This window comes from Mixophyes fleayi, chromosome 4 (genome assembly GCF_038048845.1).
Source record: "Mixophyes fleayi isolate aMixFle1 chromosome 4, aMixFle1.hap1, whole genome shotgun sequence".
Lineage (NCBI taxonomy): Eukaryota > Metazoa > Chordata > Amphibia > Anura > Limnodynastidae > Mixophyes > Mixophyes fleayi.
In genome coordinates, this window is record NC_134405.1 from 238,890,403 (window position 1) to 238,912,208 (window position 21,806).

At 34.6% G+C, this 21,806-nt stretch overlaps 1 protein-coding gene across 1 annotated transcript in view; it reads left to right on the top strand.

Moving 5' to 3' along the window:
• The window catches only part of TRHDE (thyrotropin releasing hormone degrading enzyme), a 640,581-nt gene extending 629,266 nt beyond the window's left edge, over positions 1 to 11,315 (top strand). Inside the window, exons 16-19 of the mRNA XM_075209536.1 lie at positions 6,276 to 6,443; positions 7,738 to 7,878; positions 8,211 to 8,292; positions 10,566 to 11,315. Of these exons, the coding sequence (XP_075065637.1) occupies positions 6,276 to 6,443; positions 7,738 to 7,878; positions 8,211 to 8,292; positions 10,566 to 10,712 (538 nt within the window). The 3' untranslated portion in view covers positions 10,713 to 11,315. The remainder of the gene's footprint in view (positions 1 to 6,275; positions 6,444 to 7,737; positions 7,879 to 8,210; positions 8,293 to 10,565) is intronic.
• Positions 11,316 to 21,806: the final 10,491 nt, after the last annotated feature.

The window sequence follows — 21,806 nt, forward strand, 5'->3', positions numbered from 1 at the left end:
GTTAGAGTGCACTTGCAAGCTACTAAAATATGAAATGACAATTGGTATGAACCGCAAAAAGGGAATGTAAGGAAATATAATGTCCAGAGTTGTAAAATAAAAATGTTGGTGATGATGAAAAATGCAAGCAAAAATGAAATTGGTAGCCGTTACTCACATGAAGCAGGGATGTCTGGCTGTCTATAATGCAGACAGGCACTTAGTAGCGGTCCCAGAGTCTGTGCTGATGAGGTTAGATAGAACGTTGATTTCAATGATAAAAAGCACCCAGCAGAATGCCAATTTTTAAAACAAGAATGAGGAAGAAAGTTCTTCTAGTTCCTAAAGGGAAATCCTCTCCTTGTTGAAAGAAAAAATGATCCCGCTCAAATAGACTATTTTTATAGATAAATGACGACAACATCAAGAGAAACAGAGGGAGAGGGAGGCTCCTGAGGGTTTAGCTTGAAAGGTGCAGCATGAAAATGTAGGATGCATACTCACATCATCTGTCTCTGAGTCTAGGAGTATGATTGAAGGAGTGACCCTGTAGGAGAGAGCTGCAAGATACATAGGGGTAAATGTATCAAGCTGAGAGTTTTCCGGCGGGTTTGAAAAACCAATCAGATTCTAGCTATCATTTATTTAGTACATTCCACAAAATAATAGCTAGAATCTGATTGGTTGCTATAGGCAACATCTCCACTTTTCAAACCCGCCGGAAAACTCTCAGCTTGATACATTTACCCCATAGTGTCAAATGAGGTAGACCATGTTTTTGTAATGATAAGGAGGATGCAAGATCTTGAAATGAATAGATCATGGATGAATGTGAGTTTGTTACAGACATATCTTGCATTCCAGATTGCACAGTAAAATGTGAGGGAAGGTAGTGGAGAGAGATGGGTAAGTATTAAGAGATTAGAAATATGAGGTGTGTGGGATGTTTTAGGGTAGTATATGAGTAGTGCAAGCACATAGTGGGAATTGTTTGGGACCCAGAGTTTGGTGAGATGTCACAAGCACTCACGAGAAGGAGCAGATTGAGTAGAAGGTCATGAAATAGTATAGTCAGGAAAGAAGAGGAGTTGGAGAGAAGTGTAGCGAATGTGAGTAGGAACAAGAGAGAAGATAAAGTAAGTAGCTTGATTGTGGAGTGTTGTAAGAAAGATGGATGTATGTGGTTTAGTTGGGATATTAGTTGGGTATTGTGTGGGAATTGAGGAGTAATTGAATGGAGTAGTGCATAGAAGTAAAAGAGTCTCCTTTGACGCCCCTCAGGATGAGGTAATAGAGTAGACAGCCTCTGCTGCTTGGACACGTGATCCAGGAAACTGATAGTTGAAATCAGTGGGTCCAGCAGCTATACAGATGAATTCAGTGGGTCCAGCAGTTGAATTGTGATGGTATTAGCATCCTTTAAACAGCCTATTTTTATTGGGATCATTTTCCTCAGTGCTTCTGACACTGATTTCCACAAATTGTAGATGCTTTATATTAGTCAGAATAAGATAATGTGGGTGTTAGGACATAGAGCTGTACTAATGTAACTTTCTCTTACTGCCAGCCACTACCCCTGATACACTGTAGTTATGCCCCAGAAATTAGAAGTACATGATAAACAAAAAAATATATAATGTATATTTAACAACAAATCAAATAATTTTCTGAACAGAGAATACAGGAGTAAATACAGTAATATTGAAACTGCCAGTTAAAATGGTACAATTATAAGCACTGCATAGGTTGTAAGGACATATAATTCAAGGAGAAATTACTAAGGTAAGATAGACATAGTAATTATCCTGGAACTGTGGAAATAACTTTTACATACTGTGTTCTATTACTTATGTAAAAATGTGCCACAGCTCAGTCAGCAAGCGTAATACAAATGCTCTGAACATTTTGCACGTCTGACAGACAGCACAGAAGATTACGTAATCTAGAATAGATGAAAAGACATGGACAAGAAAGATCAGTGATGACAGGTTTGCTGCAGGGTTGTTCAGACAGTTGTTCAGCTGGCCTATTATTGGAATTGCAGAGAGAGCAGCTAGTAAAGTAAAGAAAAATAGATAATACTATGTAAAATTATTAAATACATTTTAAAAGTGCTGTTGAGTGACAAAAGAAATACAGAGGTAGGTTTATAATGTCCAAATGTTGACAACATGGTACATATGTAAACGGAAAGGTGGAATTAGTTAGAGTACCTGTCAAACTTATCACATACTTATGTTAGAATTTTTATTTTTTTGCACATAAATGAATTCTTAGCTAGCTCTGTTGTTTGGATTGGGTAATTATATCAGTCCCTACCATAATTGTATAAATAAAAAAGGACACAAGTGTCTAAAAATATATTTGTTCAGTCTGAAAGATAAAATAGTGATATTTATTTTGTGTTGTTAGTTATGTATGTGCAACTGTAGTATGTATAATCATATTCTATATTTATTTTGCAAGTGTGGTGTGGAGGATACAAAATTGTGGTGTGGTGATGCAGCGGCTACACACTAAGAAAGAATAAAAAATGTAAGATGTTGTTTCTCTTAGGCAAAAGACAATGTTGCCTAGATAATGATGTGGCTTCTGGCATAAGCAACATCACATATGGGCAGTCTGCTCTTGTTCATTCATAATATACAGATGGTGTACATTTTTTTGCTGTTAAAGTGCACAATGGCTAAGTGGAAAAAACTAATCAGACATCTTGACAGATGTCTGATTAGTTTAGTTGTGAAGAGTTTACAATATTTCAGCTAATTTGCAAGAAACATTCTGTGCTATGGTGTGCCATTCATTGCATAATAAATGTCAAACAATACGCCTCCATCTCATGTGCACATTTAGGAGGTGCTTCCAGTTGCCCAGATACATCATTGCTCCCATCATGTGATCTCCTGGTGTCTAGGGACCTACCATTTAGTATCTGCATTAAACCAACTATGACACCGTTTTTATGTTTTTTAATGAACATTGATGCCTTAACAAAAGGCTACTGTCACTAATCTTACTTAGTTTTTGGCAACAGCATATTATTTTTACTTATGCTTTGGATCTAATGTTCTAGTCTGTGTGTGATATATACATATGTATGTATGTATGTATGTATATATATATATATATATATATATATATATATATATATATAGATGTATATATATGTATATATATCTGTATATATATATATATATATATATATATATATATATATATATATATATATCTAAATGTAAATTACCTGTGTTGCTCTGTAATTCACTGATGTAAAATACTGGATGAGTAACTGTAAAAAAAAAAATATTTTCATTTATTTTAATTTTATTTTAATTGGGTGTAAGGGTAGATTACTATTTTGTAGCTTAGTACTAATTTGGTAAGATGCTCTATTTATGTAAAGGATTAAATATTGATGTGGGGGTTTTAATGTACAGCTTACATTTTACTTCATTTTTTATTTTATTTAATATATTGTTACATTTATGTACATTTTACTTGCCTACCACTAGTTTTCATATCTGACTACTGCACTAATTCCTAATGTCTGTTCTGTATGGTGCTATGAATTGTTTTGTTATGCTGTACATATGGACAGACGTACACACTATGTATTTTTTCAAAACTGTTATGCATGAACAAGTCAACTTTCATTGGTCTGTATGTGGTGGTTGTATTTTTGTATGTAGAGTTTTAATACCAGGGTAACATTTTATGGTGTTATGCAGAATTTACTTTTGAATTGGCACTTGGAGAACACTGTGGTGAGAAGGTGCTTGATGGATGTGTTAGCTAATGGTTGCAGTCCATGAAGCCTAGACTCTGAGACAATATAGCTATTATTTATTGTAACTGAATTAATAAAGTGTATTTTTAATACACTGTAATACTGTTATCCATGCCTTGTTTATATCAATATCAAAACTAAATTAAGAAAGTGCTTCTTTAAATGCATGCCTCTAGAATGTAAGCTCTCACGAGCTGGGTCCCATACTCTGTTTCTTTCCTCCAGAATTGTTTCTGTATGGCATGCAATTTGTTCTGTTAATTGCACCCATCTATTTATTATTCTGCTCTGTACCCATGTATATGTTCACAGTTTTAATGTATGTCATATCTGTAATTCAATGTTAGTTGCTACGGAGTTTGTGATGCCATACAAATAAATAAATAAAAATAATAATAATAGTACAGCAGGAAACATTGTATGCTATAAATGCTACATATTCTATGTTTGTTCTCACTACTTGTTTGTGATGAAATATATATAATAACATTATCACTGTTAATACATATTTTATAGTGTAATGGCAGCACACTATTTTAATTCACAAAATCCCTCAAACACCACAAAATTAAAGGGCATTATTATCATAGTAAAATTTTGGGTCAGTTATAGTGATTTGGCATGTGACTGGCAAAGTTTGAGATATGGTACTTTGGTTGTGGTTCTGGTATTGGCAATAACAGCAAAAATTGCATTTTTTTAATACTGTGTTGTGCTATTTTTCCTTCATAAATTACTTCCAGCATAATTTTATGTAATGTCATGTAGAAATCCATAGCCTGATTGCCTGTTGTTACACACAAAATAATGATTTACCCCTTCCTATAATTATACAGAGTAATTCTGTCAACAAACATTTTAAAACAAATACAGATAATTGCTTTAAAATGCACAGCTAAGAAGAAATGCTAGCAAGCTAGTAGAGACTAATGCTTAATGAAAACATATTATCAATGCCGATGATAACAGGGTAGGGACGATCATTTGAAGAGCTTGAATACACAGTTCACTATATTTGCATACCATTGTTCATCCAATTTTTTCTCATTCATGGCTTGTGTGAATTAAACAATGCAAATGCATTTTGTACTGAAAAACTGTTGATGATAGACTGGCAGTTTCATGAATCTCATGACTTCATTGTTAATATTTAATGTTTCATTCTATTGCTTTTGATGCGTACATCAACTATAGTTTGGTATTTGCTTGTGAAAAGGAAGAAGAAAATTGTGACATTATCTAATTTACACAGTTATCATAAATCTGTAAACAAACAATTTCTCAATAAAGACATTTTAAGTACAGAGTATTAGAAATGGATGCAATCGTTTGTAGACATCTCATGAAAATGATTGCATTTGTAATGCTATAAAACTAAGTTGATCTATAACAGGTACTGTTTTTTTTATACTTTTATTATTGAAGGTGTAGATCTGTCATACACATAGTGATTACCATCATATTTTTGTCATAATGGAATCCGTACAGTTCTTTATAACTACTCTGCTTTAAGTAACACTACTGTCTAGGAATTGCCAATTCTAAAAAGCTTTGTCATACATTACATAAATTTACTCCTGATTATTAAACCAAATAATCAATGTAGTTAGTGTTTTTAACATATTTTAGATTATGAATTATACAGTAATAGGAGTTATCTCTGACCTCTATATCCAACTATACCTAACATTTTCCCCAGAACATCTAGCTACAGAATAAACCCATATGTGATATATAGGTACAAAGACAACAATTCGGACACTGTGTTTTATATCACTTAATCAGAGTGCACAAGTGCACAATCACATGTATTAATTAACTCCTATATAAAGCCATAACATGGAAATGTTTGCATTTTATAAGTACGGATAGAACAGTATATCATCATTAATTTTATGGAATAAAAAGTCCAAAGTTTACCAACTGCATTTCCATGTTGTGAATTCCAGTGCTGCTCCACTGATTGGTTTCAGTCGGAACTGTGGAAATACACATTTAAGAAATAAGTGAAGGAGGCATTTTTAGGGTTTAGAAATTGTTTTTGAGGCATCATCATGTAAAAAATGTATGTCAAATCCAGGATTTCCATACAAATCATTATTAACATCTATAGCTGTCTTAGAGTATGAGTCAACTAGAGAGCGCATTCTTATTAGTCTGTTTACCATGTTGCTCACATTTCTTAGATGATGGCATCTGGGCTTGCTCTGTAGCTGCCACCTAGATTTTGTTAACAAATTCACAATTGTTTCATAGGAACTTCCAGGAACTTCCCAAGATTTGTTTGCATTTGTCATGGTGTCATCTACATCAACAAGACAAAACAATTCCAATAATAACCTATGTTTAATGCTCAATTTATATGTTGGGCAAATGTGCAGTATAATAAGACTGAATGGGTGTGAGACTTGTACTCAGGCAGTGTCAACCCTATGTACTTATAAATGGTATTGTATATATCTAATTGCAACATAAACTGATAATATTTTAAATGTCATTCATTCTTTAGAATTCCACCCAATGTTCGGGACATTGTCTATTGCACAGGAGTTTCCTTAATGGACGAAGATGTATGGGAGTTTATTTGGATGAAATTCCATTCCACCACAGCTGTTTCAGAAAAGAAAATATTATTGGAAGCGTTGACCTGCAGTGATAATAGAAACTTATTGAATAGGTGTGTAAACCAATGAGCATCTTAAAATATCTGTGGCTTTCTTAAACATCTGCATTGCCCAATTTATTTAGAGTTGTTAGAACAGACATTATTACTTTACAGAAAAAGTTTTCTAAAATGTTGTCCTTTTAAGTGACAATGATTACTTGAGGTTTTTGTTCAAGACATTAGGCCAAATCATTGTTATGATTAAATCTAGATTGGTCTGAATAAACAAGCAGACTATTTTAATAAGTACTAGATGAGTTGACCTAACAATATCTATGCTATATGATTAAATATATCATTGCTGTGAAACAGTTCTAACTCTTTTAACAAAAAAAATGCAAACCATATATATGGTGCATCAAGTCCATGTAGAGTGTGAAGTCCAGTATCTTAACCAAGGGGTCATGTCGAGCTGGACGCAAAGTGCGGCTTGCTTTGTATAATATGCTTTTTACTTCTCTGCATGTGCACAAAGCAGTAGTTATGATTGCAGCCATATGAAGACAGAGTCAAATCTGGTGCTTATGAACACTTGTGACCTCTTATGGTTGAAGAGGCAGAACGGGGATGGAGGGATCATGTAAATCTATGAAAACTACATTCTGGAAGTGTTAGAACAAATGTGACTTATGTAGACTTAGGGCTAGATTTACTAAGCGGCGGGTTTGAAAAAGTGGGGATGTTGCCTATAGCAACCAATCAGATTCTAGCTGTCATTTATTTAGTGCACTCTACAAAATGACAACTAGAATCTGATTGGTTGCTATAGGCAACATCCCCACTTTTTCCAACCCGCCGCTTAGTAAATCTAGCCCTTAGACTCAAATGCACATACACCTGTCAGGAGATATGAGGGTGCTTGAATACTCAATTTAATTTCAATAAGTGGCCTCAGTAAGCATGGAGAGAAGTGAAGTTTTGTTAAAAATATAACATATAACAAATGTGTCACAAATAAGAATTAAAAGTAACTTCAGTTTCAGGACTACTTTATATACATGTTAAAATATATAATAAGAATCTGTGAAGGAGTATTTGGAGCAGAAAAATATTCTGCAGTTTGAATGCAAAGTTAGTCAATTTAACTTGCAATTACTGTAATTAATATAGAGAGAAAATTGGGAGCTTTGGGATTTTATAGATGGGTTCACTCAGTTCCCATAAGAAAGAAATCTACTCACATTCCAAAATAATGATTATTTACTCTAACATCTAACATGAGAGAAATCGAACTATTTTCTAAATAAAGTTTGTGTATTATGGTCAATGTAATAAAAAAAATAACACTGTGATAATTACCATTAAGGCTTCTCAACTTGTCCCTGAATTCAGAAGTGGTACTGGATCAAGATGCCATTGATGTTATAATTCATGTGGCTCGAAATCCACATGGAAGGGACCTGGCATGGAAATTCTTCAGGGATAAATGGAAAATTCTGAATGCCAGGTATGTACCTAATTCACTAAAGTACTATTAGATTTTTGTAAACATTTTGTAATTTGTCTTTTTCCTGAAGTTTTGTCTAAATAATTTTGTTGTCTGAGGGTGAATGTGAATCATGTCAGTAAGCAATGTATAAAAACAGGTATGTTGTTATGTATATGCAAAATTAATTGCACACCAATGTTAGCTGTATACATTATTTAAATTGAGCCTTGGATTGGCTGCTATTTCTTGTGGGTTGAAAGTCATATTTACTTTAATTTACATATGCGATCATGTTTATGTGTGTAACATATTGCATAACAATATAACAATAAATAATGTTTTCTTCTTAGATACGGAGAAGCATTGTTTATGAATTCAAAGCTTATTAGTGGAGTTACAGAATTTCTCAATACAGAAGAAGAACTAATTGAGGTAAATACCAAATGTTATATTTTTGAGTAAAGTGAAAAAAAAAATACAAGCAAAAAACCTAAGTAGACAATTTGAAAAATCAGCTATATTTATGACACATTTATTGTAGTGATAGATAAAACTGCATTTTTTTCCTATGTGACCATACTTTGATTGCAAATTTAAAATTAATGTTTCAAACTGATGAATAAAATGAAATATAATTTATTTTAGTCATTACCTATGTTTTTCATAGTAAGACCATGTCTAGTGCTTCGTTATTGTTGCAAGTCTATATAAGTTACATTATAAAAGATCTAGTAGAAACATACATAGTAATACACGAGACTAATCAGGACTTCAAGTATATTTAGTTCTGATAAGCTCCGAATGCATTTTATACTGATGTTTGTGAATGCAATTAAAATGTAATCATATAAGCAAAACCTGATTTTTAGGGTTAGTGGTACTGTTAAGCTGGGTACACACTACACAGTTTTCGTCCAATAATCGGCTCAATCAGCCGACATACGACATCTCGTTCAAAAGTCGGGTCAGTGTGTGCTGTGACACAATGGTCAAAAGTCTGCCCAAATGAACGATTGTCGCCTTATTTGGTCGGTCGTACCGTTTAATATTTTCGTTCCAATCTCGTTTCCATTGTGTAGTGTGTATAAGTTTCCGACCGATCCACAACAGTGAGTACGAAATTACAGTCATTGCTCACGACAACATGGCTGTAAAAAGTCACTAAAGGGACATCCGCTCTTCCCTTTATCGTCTTAAACAAGGCTAGTGTGTATGCAGTCCATGGACCGAGCGATCGGACCATCGATCGCATGTAAAATCGCTCGGCATAAAAGTTGGTTGAAATTTCTGTAGTGTGTACCCAGCTTTAGAAAGTGTATAAAATTATACTTCAATACATATTTCAATAAGATAAGTTTTAAAATAAAAAAGGATGTAAAATATTCACTATACAGATTATTGTACATGTCTATAAATAATACAGCATATAGAAAATGTCAAATTTTTTTTAACACAAAGGATCAACTTTTAGACACTTTAGTCAGCAGTATAAATATTGAACAATTTGCTAAACTTTCATTAGAAAATGGTTGAGAATTTTGTGCTTTATAAACATTTATTGTCCTAGCAGTTCCTCATCAGTGCCTATACAATTTATTTTCCTTCAATACTTGTCATGAAAATGAAACATTCTTAATAATGAGCCTGATCTAAGCAAAATTGGACAACTTTTTAATAAACGTTGCCCTTGACTAAAGCAGCAATATATGTGGGTGTGTTTTATGAAACACCATTCCCTAAATATGCTGTACAATACATTCTGCCAAACTGACAAATAGGTTAAAATGAATATAAATGTTCTACATTCAACTTAAAATGCTGGTCCAGGTTTTTTTTTCTTTTAATCTTTGTGTATGGATCATCTGTGCACATTTGAGTACCGTATACTAGAACACCAAAGCAGGTAGATTTTCAAAGTACACAATTTAGAACAATAATATGCAGACATTCAATAACTGAGCATATTTGTAAGAGAAATCATCATTATGATCACCATTTATTTATATAGCGCCACTAATTCCGCAGCGCTGTACAGAGAACTAACTCACATCAGTCCCTGCCCCATTGGAGCTTACAGTCTAAATTCTGTAACACACACAGACACACACAGACACACACACAGACAAACAGACTAGGGTCAATTTGTTAGCAGCCAATTAACCTACCAGCATGTTTTTTGGAGAGTGGGAGGAAACCGGAGCACCCGGAGGAAACCCACGCAAACACAGGGAGAACATACAAACTCCACACAGATAAGGCCATGCTCGGGAATTGAACTCATGACCCCAGTGCTGTAAGGCAGATGTGCTAACCACTACACCACCGTGCTGCCCAACTTATTAATATTATTATATAATTATTATATTATATTATTATTATTATTATATAATTATATATTATATTATTATATTATTATTAATATAATATATTATTAATATTATTAATAATAAAAGAAATGCTCCAAATATGCTTCTAATGTTTCATAATCTCTGAAACACCAGTCATTGTTCAAATTAATTTGTTTTTCACAATTCTAATAATAATAATAAAAAAAAAAGATAAAATATCACATTCTTATTAATGGTTTATTATATATTTCTATGATTTTGATGAAGTCAAATTTCTATTAATGGTGACGAGTAAGCTATTTTTCTTCTCACAGTATTCCCTGACAATGTAACCATTTGTTTGGTTTTTTTTTGCAGCTAAAAAGTTTTATAGAACTGCATAAAGTAGGATCAGCAGTGGCTCCTTTTTCTCGAGCATTGGAAACTGTAGAGGCAAATGTACGATGGCAACGCCTATACAGGGAAGAACTATTTCAGTGGTTAAGAAAAACGTTGAAACAATAAACTTTGAAATCAGCAAGCACAGATCCAGTTCATCACCCTGAGTCAAATTTCTTGGAAAAGACCAGAATGCATTGCTGTAAAATTTATTGAAAACAGCAAAATGGGGCACAATGTGTCTTTCTATATTTTTGCACTTGGCTCTTTTTCAAATCAGTGGGACATTTTTCAAGTGAAATTACAAGGACTGTAGCATTATATCCTGGCTTCCCAGGCGAAACATTACATACACAGCGCATGTTGATGTTACTGTATATTTTTCAACCTATATTTTGTGCATGGTTGTATAGTTCACCTGTGTACTCCAGCATGCTTACCCTTACTGTCCAGGTTTTGTATTTAAACTGCTGTTACATCGAGAGTGGGCATTATGCAAAAGCACAATGACTATATATGACAATCAGTGAGACGAAGAACTGAAGCTGAAAGATAAAAACAATTCTCAAGAGCTCATGTCAACTAGTACTGCATATATGCATAATCTCATTGTATTAGTATACAGAATGTCTAGAAGTGATTGCTATTTCTATTAAAAATAACAAAATATTTTGAGAGTTAAACAATGTAATATACACATGCATATTAAAATGATTTATATTGCTTTTCTATTATGGCCATGTCAGTGCTTGGGAGAATTGATGTCAAAACTATTTTTTAATCGGTCATTTATGTTGGTCTTTAATGGATTTATAGAATCACAAAGCATTCATCAGCCATGGTAGAGGTCTAATCTTATTTATTAACAGCAATATTTTTTAGAATCTTTACATTTGATATTAGTACATTTCTATTGAGTTACAGAAAATCATTATTCTCTTTGTTACTTAAATGTATTTTTACAACATGCATCATTAATGTATGGTTCTAATGACATTTTAGGGCATTTGTATAAATCTATTAGAATTGTTATAAACTCATCCAAATACATTTTTGTAGCAAGTCAGAATAGAACAACAGTCAACCAATGATCACAAGTAGATGTTTGAAGTTTGTTTCATATAGAGGTATGTTTGACACCGATTTGATAGGGCCTTATATCACTACTCTGTGCTTTTGCTAATTTTGAAATACTCAGATTGGTAACATGTACTGTAGGCTAACTCCTCCCCCTGCAAACTTGGCAACACATCGGCCTGCAAAAGGACTGAACCAAAATACTCTGTGCATTCTAATCCTCTCATTGGCTACAGGTTGTACTAGTCCCACCTACTTTATCTCCTAACCAGAAAGAATGTAATAAGTGTCTTGACCATAGTCAACAACATTTAGGCTAAATATTATTTATTGAACTGTTATTCAAAAATACATTTAGTAAACATTTAAACTGTGATATTGTTATGCTAATGTTTCTCCCAAATGAAATACAATGCACACTTATACTGTTGTTAATTCATTAAAGTAAGCAACCCATCTAGACTAACTTATCATCACTGAGCACATTCTGTTAAAGTACTCACTTGACGTATTTGACAATCTGTGCCAAGTAGTGAAGAAATGTGATGAGTATGGCAACTTGTAGACTGGCTTGAGGTACTTACTTGTTTTTATTAAAGTGTGCATGCCATTTATTAGTTAAACATTGAGTTTATCAATTAAAGAATAATGAGCAGCTAAGGCATGCACTAGCAATTTTAACTATAGTAGTGTGTTTCCTGTGTTTTCACAGGCAATATAACAACAATATAGCCTTAGGGTGAAAGCTGTTAAATCTACTGAATCAAGTCAAAATTGTTTAGTATGCAAAAAAGAGTGCTAAAGAATTCAAGAAAATCAACCTAATTATTTTTTTATGATGATTAAGTGCATTGAACTTCAAAAACAGAAAAGAACAGCTTCAATGGAATTGCTTTTTTTTTTTTTTTTTTTTTTTTAAAGTGTAAGACAGTTAATTTCTATCTTTCAATCTACTGGTTACAGTAGTGAGACCCATAATAATAACAGATGCTTTACATATCTCTTGTCAACATAATCAATTTTATTGGATAACATGTAATTTATATTAAGGATTTTGCAGGGTCAAATAGTCAAATGTTAGAACAATGGATTTTGCTAATTGTTTATCTGAGCCAGTTGTTTTCTGAATAACCATTATGATTCAGGCTATGATATGGGGTAAAAGTAGGTATGTGCTAAAAATGTTAAAAAACATAAATCTTAAAGTTGATTATGAAAATATGCATAAAAACTATTGGGGATATTATTAAAGTAAATATTGAGGATTGTGGTTTACAAAATACAGGAAAGACTTATGTAAAATCTAGTGTTAAAGTTATTTAACTTTAGCTCTAAATTGGAGTAATCTGAATATCCCATTCTGTATTCATTGTCAGACTTATAGGATTCCATAACAACTCACAAACTAAAATGGTTTAAATAATCTGTCATCCTGCTTTTATATGCTTTAAGGCTTTTATTGATATTTATTGTTGGTTTAGTACTTGAATGGTGCTAAAAATCTGCTTTACAAACACATTCAATTAATAACAAAGATTAATTATCATATGAAGCGATTGTTACAGTTCTCTTTTTTAATGTTATTTTTTAATTAACTTTACCAAGGATAGGCTTAGCAATTGTGCCTGGCTAGTAGCCACAAATGAAATGGTATCCCTTTTATTCCTTACATAGACAAACATAAATATTTGTATTAATATAATGAATACATATGGGCTGATGTAGAGCTGTGTGCAAAATGTGAGTAAATTACTCTTAAAGATGACTCCTCCTCTGCCACAACAGCATATGAACTATTAGAACTCCCTGTCCCGCATGCAGGTGTAAGTGCCAGAGCGTGCAAGTCTGCATAGGCGTGTGTGCCCACTTTATAGGCATGCACAGAGTTAAACTATGCAAACTGGTATACATCTTACTCTGCATAAGCCCCATAGTAAAACTTTCATCCTTAGGTCTAGCAACAAGGTCAAAACCTTGCAGCAAGAAATGAAGATTTGTAATTAACTCCATTCATTTTACTGCCCTCAAAATCTGCTGCTTCACATATATGTCCCAGGGTGCCTCTATATTAAGATACCCTTGGCAGTTTCCAATTGTTCATAACAAGAAACAGACATTGTTTTCCATAGTCAGATTCCCTATGATACACCAAAGTGAAATAGTTGGAATATTTTTAACATACACTATGATGTGAACATAATCTCAGAAATGGTGCCAGGTTAAAGAACTGCACTTGAAACTTAAAGTTTAGATGTTCTATATGTTAAGGTAAAATACAGAATATTACCCGCATTGCAATGTTCTTCTTATGCCCTGTTTTCCTTTATGGTGCTTTAACTTGAATGTTTCAAATTGGCAGCAACATGGTCAAAGCTCCTCCTCTGTGTAATTACCATTGCTGTGAATGGGAAGTACAGAGAGGAGGGGCACTGACAACATAACTGCCTGTTTAAAATAAGCCCATAGCAGCTGGGGGTGAGGAGTACTGCACTGTGAGTAATGCAGTGCTGATAAATAATATTTAGTGTTGTGCTAGCATACTAAGCCAATTTAGTTTCGGTTGGATTTGTTCTTAAAGAATCCTATATCAATGCGTAATTCCATAAACATATTTTCCAATTAGCGATAACATACAGGAACATAGGTTCCATAAACTTCATTAGTCTGTTAGTACAACAAAAGGACCTATCAGTTTTTAGATAATATGCATTTAAAAGATGCTACTTCGAGTTCCTGTATAGAATAAAATTTGCTTTAATTTACTGACTGTACTGTTGCTGTTCATCTCACTGATTTTGTTAACTGACACTAAATATTGTGTCAACAGATGTAATCCAAAAATTCTTCACATTTAAATGTAATTTAAGAAGAGATTATATAATTATGTTGCCCAGCTGCAGAATATTGTAAATGTTTTTTTCATGGATCTGTATTTTTACTGTAAATAAACTATGTACACAACTGTATATCGAGAATGTAAAAGTTCTATTATAATCAGATCCTAAGGCATACAACTGGTTACAGTAACAAGTCAGTGATTCATTTTATAAAACTGGGTCAGTCTTCAGCCTCTTAAAATATGAAGCCGAAGCTAATCCATATAAAATGTAAAATGATTTCAGCAGTTGTAAAAGAAAACAAAGCACTACTAGTACAGAGCTACAGTTTCTTTGGTTTAAAATGCAATCAGAATACCTATGTAGAAATAGATATGTCTCAGTTTGGCTCATGTATTATTCAACATTTCTCCTACAAAAGGGCACAGACTATATCATACATTTTCTATGCCAGTGTAGACTGTAGAAAAAGACCTTACGTGCTCCCATCTATTCCTACAAAAGCTGCAAAGATAATAAAAATGTGTTTGCTTGTTTGCTGTCTATTATTAGAATTGTTTTTCACTATGCCAATGTTTTTTTTAACACAATAATATAATTTGTGTATCATTGAGTAATGGTCCTTAATTAAAAAACTGTATTTCTTTAGGTCCATCAAGTATATTACCTGGAAATATTCACTAAGGGGTGCTATAAGCTTCCTTTTGCTTTGTCAGTGGTAACAAAATATATCCAATAGTTACTGTTTTTCATAAACACTGCACATTGATATTTTTTTACACATCTGTCATTTAAGATACATAAATACATAAAATATTGGTAAAACCCAGCTAATATACATATGTACTAAGGTACTAGACCAGTGTTGGCTAACCTGTGACACTCCAGGTGTTGTGAAACTACAAGTCCCAGCATGCTTTGCCAATATATAGCAGCTTATTGCTGGAAGGGTATGCTGGGACTTGTAGTTTCACAACACCTGAAGTGTCACAGGTTAGCTAACACTGTACTAGACCAACATTGCATTTAACAGCTGACTAAGGAGAAACGTTTAAATAAGACAATTTGCTTGTCATAACCCGGATGTGTTTTATGTTTGCTATACATAATGCATTCTATTACGGTACACTTTCAAAATTAGTCAAAAACTAGACTAAAAGTTGTTGAGTCTTTCTCCTTAGTACAAGTATAGAAATTGGAGACCAGAAAACATGTACCTTGCTTTTTGGGAAATGTAACTTCCAATGCCTTGTATGGTAGGGCTATTTTAGATTTTGCAATGACATGCAATGTGTATTGTTTTTTATGTCTAATTATTCAAACTCAATGTAGAGCCTTAATAAAACTGATTTAGGGGAGGCCTATTTTTTCCTACCTGTTAGGGCACCATTTTTTGTCCTGTGTGTAGCAGGGGACAGTTCCATGCTCTATTAGACTGGGAGAATGTAGCTGGGCTGTGACATTATAGCCCAGAGCCATACTGCCAGACCATTTCCGACATGGAGGAACAGGACCGGGCTGCTTCACAGATAAGAAGCTTCCTGCTGCGACCCCTCCATGTCAACAGCAAATGCTCAGTGTGGAGATGCTGCAGGGAAAGTAAAAACACCAAATGAGTGAAATTATGTTTTATATGTCCCTTAAACTCTGGTGCCCTAGAGACCAATGAGGTTCACATAGTGGTAGGACTAGCCCTCCTACCGGGTGGTTCTTTTTTCGTCACAAGAGAATTATTTTATTAGTTCTAGATCTATTTTGTTTTTTGGATTTGGAACTGTGGAGGTGTTGACTAGAAAAGTACTCTGTACCAATTTTTATTCTGCAGTGTTTCATAAAACTGGGCATATCTGGTCATAATGGTTTCTACTATATAAAGGCCTAGTGGCGTGTGTGAAAAAAACAAAACCAAGCTGCAGCGCCACCTGCTGGGCAAAGTTATAGACTGACCTATATATTTCTTGAAGGAGAAGTGACAGTTGGGAGTGGTTGGTGGTTGCCGGGGGTGACAGTGGGGAGTTTTTAACACCTTAAGCAGCTTAATGAAGGATGTGGCGATGAAGATGAAGGATGAGGTGATGGAGAAAAATGATGAGGTGGTGACATGTGGACAAAACCACGTTAAAAAAGGGCGCTTGCGTCGGGAAGTAACGCTCTTCCCCTGAGGAGGCCTGGGCTAGGCCCAAATGCATGACAAGAACCTTTTTAACACCTTAAGTAGCTTGATTTGACTAGAATGCATGAGTATCATGCACGGGTTAACTTGTAATAAATATGTCTTGACCTATTTACACAAATGGCCTCAATACTCTTGTCTATTGCAGTATAGTAACAGGAAACACTTTTGTATTCCCCCCTGCAGATATCTGGACATACTGCACATGTGGAAATGAATTAAAACATCTTCAGATAATTAAACTTTTTCACAATGGTCAATGGCATACCATGTTGTATTATAGATAAAATCACAAACAATAAAATGAACAAACTAAACTTGAAGTCATGTTTATCTGTAATATGCTGACCTATAATTATAAAGGATCATTGAAATATTTGGAAATTTGCTGTTTAATTCATTATTTTTGGGTGATTGCTTTTTCTTCAATTGAAATATTAAGATGCAAAAAAACTGTCATTGCCCTAAGAAACCTGGGTATGGTACACTGAACAGAACTACGTACATCAGGTACATCTTCAACAAGAAAATACAAACAAAAAATTAACAAGAGTAGATCTAACCTAATAATTCATAGTCATATTAAGATTGTGGACAAAATAACAATATTTTAATCAAATTATAATGTGCCATAATTGTATTAATATTATTATTATTTACTATTATTTTTAACCATTATTATTATTAATATTGTATAAGCTCATATATATATATTGTATAAACTCATGTAAATTTTTGTATCCATTGTGTTTTTTCATTGCTTGATTTATTGAATGATTGGGAAACGTTATACATTATTATGAATAATGTATACAATACTGTATGTTATATGCACATTCATTGTGCTCTGAGTAAATGCAGCTGAACTACAATTAATACAGGATAGGCATTCATATGACAAGTACAAAGAACAACTCATACCTCCATATTGTATCCTTTCTGGTTGACAGCATTAGGTAAGATCATCCACTGGGTAAACAATTAGGTATTTATTGGAAACACATTCAGGACATGGCATATACCATATCTGTCCATTAAAATTAGGACCACCATCAATATGGAACAGGTAAGGCAGCCATTAAAATTGTTCAGAACTAGCATTCTGGCATTTCTGACACCCATTTAGCCACATTACAATCCATCCTTAATGCTGCTGCAAGACTGATCTTCCTCTCTCACCACTCCACATCTGCTGCACCACTTTGCAAATCCCTACACTGGCTTCCTGTGTCCTCCAGAATCAAATTCATATTACTCACACAAAGCATATTATAAATTTATATTACTCACACATATTACCTACAAAGCCCTCAACAACACTACCACTGCATACATCTCAAATCTCACATCAAAATACTCTCCCTTCTGCCCTATCAGATCTACCTCTAGTCTGCGCCTTGTCTTGTCTCTGGTAACCACCTCTCACTCCTGCCTACAAGACTTCTCCCGTATTGCTCCCCAATTATGGAATTCTCTACGATGCTCAATCAGACTTTCCCACAGCCTTCAAATCTTTAGAAGCTCTTTGAAAACCCATCTCTTTTTAGAGGTGACCATATCCTCGATAACAGTATTCACACTAATGCACCCTCACAACTGTCCCAATCTCCACTCTGAACCACACATGCTCCTCTTGTTTCGACTGTGTTCTCTTCCCCTTAGAATGTAAGCTCTCTAATGGTCCTTCATACCCTTTGTTTTCATGTCTGCGTTTATATTGTTTACCTTGTATATCCCTGTTTTATGTATGGACTGTTTCCCTATTGTAACGCACTGTGGAGCACTGTGGCGCCTTACAAATCTACTACAATAATAATAATAATAATAATAATAATAATAATTCAGAACTTGTTAATTTCCACCACAATTGCAACAGTTATCACTAATATCAGTCCAGAAGTGTTATAGCTAATACAGCTATTAATATTTACTGCTGTGTTTTCATACTATAACCACTATGTCCCTTTTGCTATTACTTCACAGTGAATTAGGGAAGCGAATCAAAGCTTTCTCTCCTCCTCCCACAGCAACCACCACCACTCAAATCTTCCTCACTATCCTTAACATCACAATCACCAGGGAGTTTGGTGTCACACTTAATTCCGCCCTCAGCTTTATTCCTTCACATCTTAGAAATATTGATGGAATACTCTTTTTTCTTACTCAAGATGCTACCAAAACTATTATCCACTCTGTCATCATCCCCACCTTAACTACTGCAACCTCTTCCAATCTGGCCTTCCCCTCACTCATCTATCTCTGCTTCAATCCATCTTAAATGCCACGGAAAGACTGATTTTTCCTTTCCCTCTGCACTAAATCTGCTACACCATAAATCCCTACACTGGTTTCTCATGTCCTGCAGAATCCAATTCAATTTATTCACCCTCATCTACGAAGCCCTCAACAACACCAACCATTCATATATCTCAAATATCATCTACAAAAAAGGTTCCACTCACCCTTTTGGATCTATCTTTGACCTGTGCATCTCCTCATCTCTGGTAACCACCTCTCACTCCTAGCTACAAGAGTTTACCCTACTCCCACCTATACAGGGCCAATTTTTCCATTGGGCACGATGGGCAGGTGCCCGGGGGCCCCACGGGCAAGGGGGCCCCATAGGCAGGGCTCTTAATTAGAATAAATAATCCTGCAACCTTTAAGGGTCACTGAGCAAGTACATCTGTCTATCGCTATCTCTATATATCTATATCTATATCCCTATACCTCTCTCTCTCTCTCTCTCTCTCTATATATATATATATATATATATATATAAAATGTAGGGGCCACGGTGCACTGCTTTGCCCGTGGGCCCATAATGTTGTTAAGATGGCCCTGCACCTATACTACCTACACTAAAGCACCCTCACAACTGTCCAAATCTCCACTCTGAGACACACTCATTCCTCTTTTTTCAGCTGTGCCCTATTCCAAACAGAGTGTAAGCTCTTTTGTGAGTAGGGCCCTCCCTACCCTTTGTTTTCATATCTGTATTTATATTGTTTACCTTTTATGTCCCTGTTTTGTGCATGTCCTGTTTTCCGCTCTGCCTGACGCTATGGATTACTGTAGTGCCTTACAAATGAATTCATAAATATAATGAATTAATAATAACAATGATAATAAGAATAATACATTTTAGTTTAGTTACCGTATTGGTCAGTGCATGTCTGCAGGACCTGATGGTTGACTTCCTCTTAGACTTGCTTTGTATACTATGTGCTCTACTCTGATTGGCCTGTACAGCTGCACTTGTCACTTTGTTATGTGTTTTCATTGGCCAGTGTGTGTCTCCAGGACCTGATGATTGGCTTTCTGTCCTAGAGCTTTTTTGTATACTACATGCAGCTACTTTGACTGGCTTGAACAGCCGTACTTGTCTCTTTGTAGAGGATTATGAAGGAGTGAGCTGCTTTATTTGCTAATGCTCCTCTCTTTACCATCCCGACGTTAGAGAAAAATACAGCTGCTCAATGACAGCAGAGGCAATGAGATAAATTATGTTGAGGGAAGAGAACCATTTGAGGGAAAAAAGAAAGCTGGGAGAGAACAGAGAGCTCAGAGGAGGGGAAAAAAGAGAAATCTGAGATACAAAGGAGAGAGCACATGAGACAAAGGAAATAACTGAAAAGAAAAAGGAGAGCTGAGTGGAGAAAAGCATTTTGGTTGAAGGTGAGGGACTGGGGAATGGGGACTCAGTGGAGAACTTTGAAGTGAAAAGTGATTTTGTTTGAAATAGGTGACAGATCAAGTGTGCTGATAAAAAGAATACACTATGAGTAGACAAGCCAGAAGCGGGCGGCATTGGATGTGCTGACAATGCTAGAACACGCACAGCTGGCAGCCTTGAGGTATTTGTATGTTTGTGTGAATGTGTTGAGTACCATTGTAAATGTTTTTTGTAAGATGTGTTTAAAATATATTGCAAGACTCAAATTTGTTATTAGATAACATTTTCTACTATGTGAATAAGCAACACTTTGTGACTCAACCATACTTGTTGTTTACAGTAAAACAATTTGACTCCAAAAAAATGTCTGTTGTAGACTTACTGCATTCCTTTCCCTACCTTACAACTGTTTTCCCTCCTCAATGCTGTTTCCTACTCAATACCAGCCCTCGCCCTCACTATCAGCCTTCTAAATTCTATCTGTTCTCCTAATCCCGGTCAAATCCACCATTATGTCTACATCTACCTTCACTACTACATGGATATTTGTAATTATAGATTGTGCATAGGGCTACTACAGAATTGTGATTAAAAAAATTGAAAGGTGAATAAATAAAGAGATTAAGAAACATTTTGGCAATCTCAGAAAACCTGTGGATTTTACAGACATAGCCTAACATTGTGCAAGTACTACAGACTTAGGACAATATGAGTAAAATATTCTACATTATTGTTTAACAGTCTTGGCGCGATATCAGTTATAACAACAGTATCAGAAAACATCAGCAACATTGTGCAAATATCTTCAATATGAGAAAAATAGTCTGCAGACGCTGAGGATTTTATAGCACTGTAACTAAAATGCAATTTGAGTCTGTTACTTAGCTGCAAACAAGTCATAGTGTAAATGGGGAGTCCTATTTGTAAATTTATAGAGACCCCAAGATTTCCGGCGGTACCTTTAAATAAATGTTCAGGCACAAATAGAATATTAATATTTGTATTTTAAACAATTAGTTTTGATTGAAAATGGGTAAGAGGATTTGATATGCCTCAAGGCATGCAATAAATTTGACTTAGCAAAATTTTGTTAAAACACAAAGTACTGTAAACTAGTTGGTAGTGTGGCAACTTTTAACTATCTTGACAAAATCACTAGTCCACTGCTCTGACGTGGCATGGATGTAGATTCAATTCCAGTTGGGTCCAATAGTTTGCGGTCCAATGCATTGAGGTCCTCAACCTGCCCTTTCCAATGTTAAGGTCTGCTTGCAGTCTCCTTAGTGTTGCTGTCCAGATACTGTCCAGTACACTGCACATGTCCACAAACAGTCTGGTCCAATGTATTCTCATACACATTGAGTTCAGTCCAATTTTCTAATGTCCCACAGACCCAGTCTTCTCAATCATGAACAACTATATTAATATTTTTTTTATAGTAGAATGCCCACTTAATC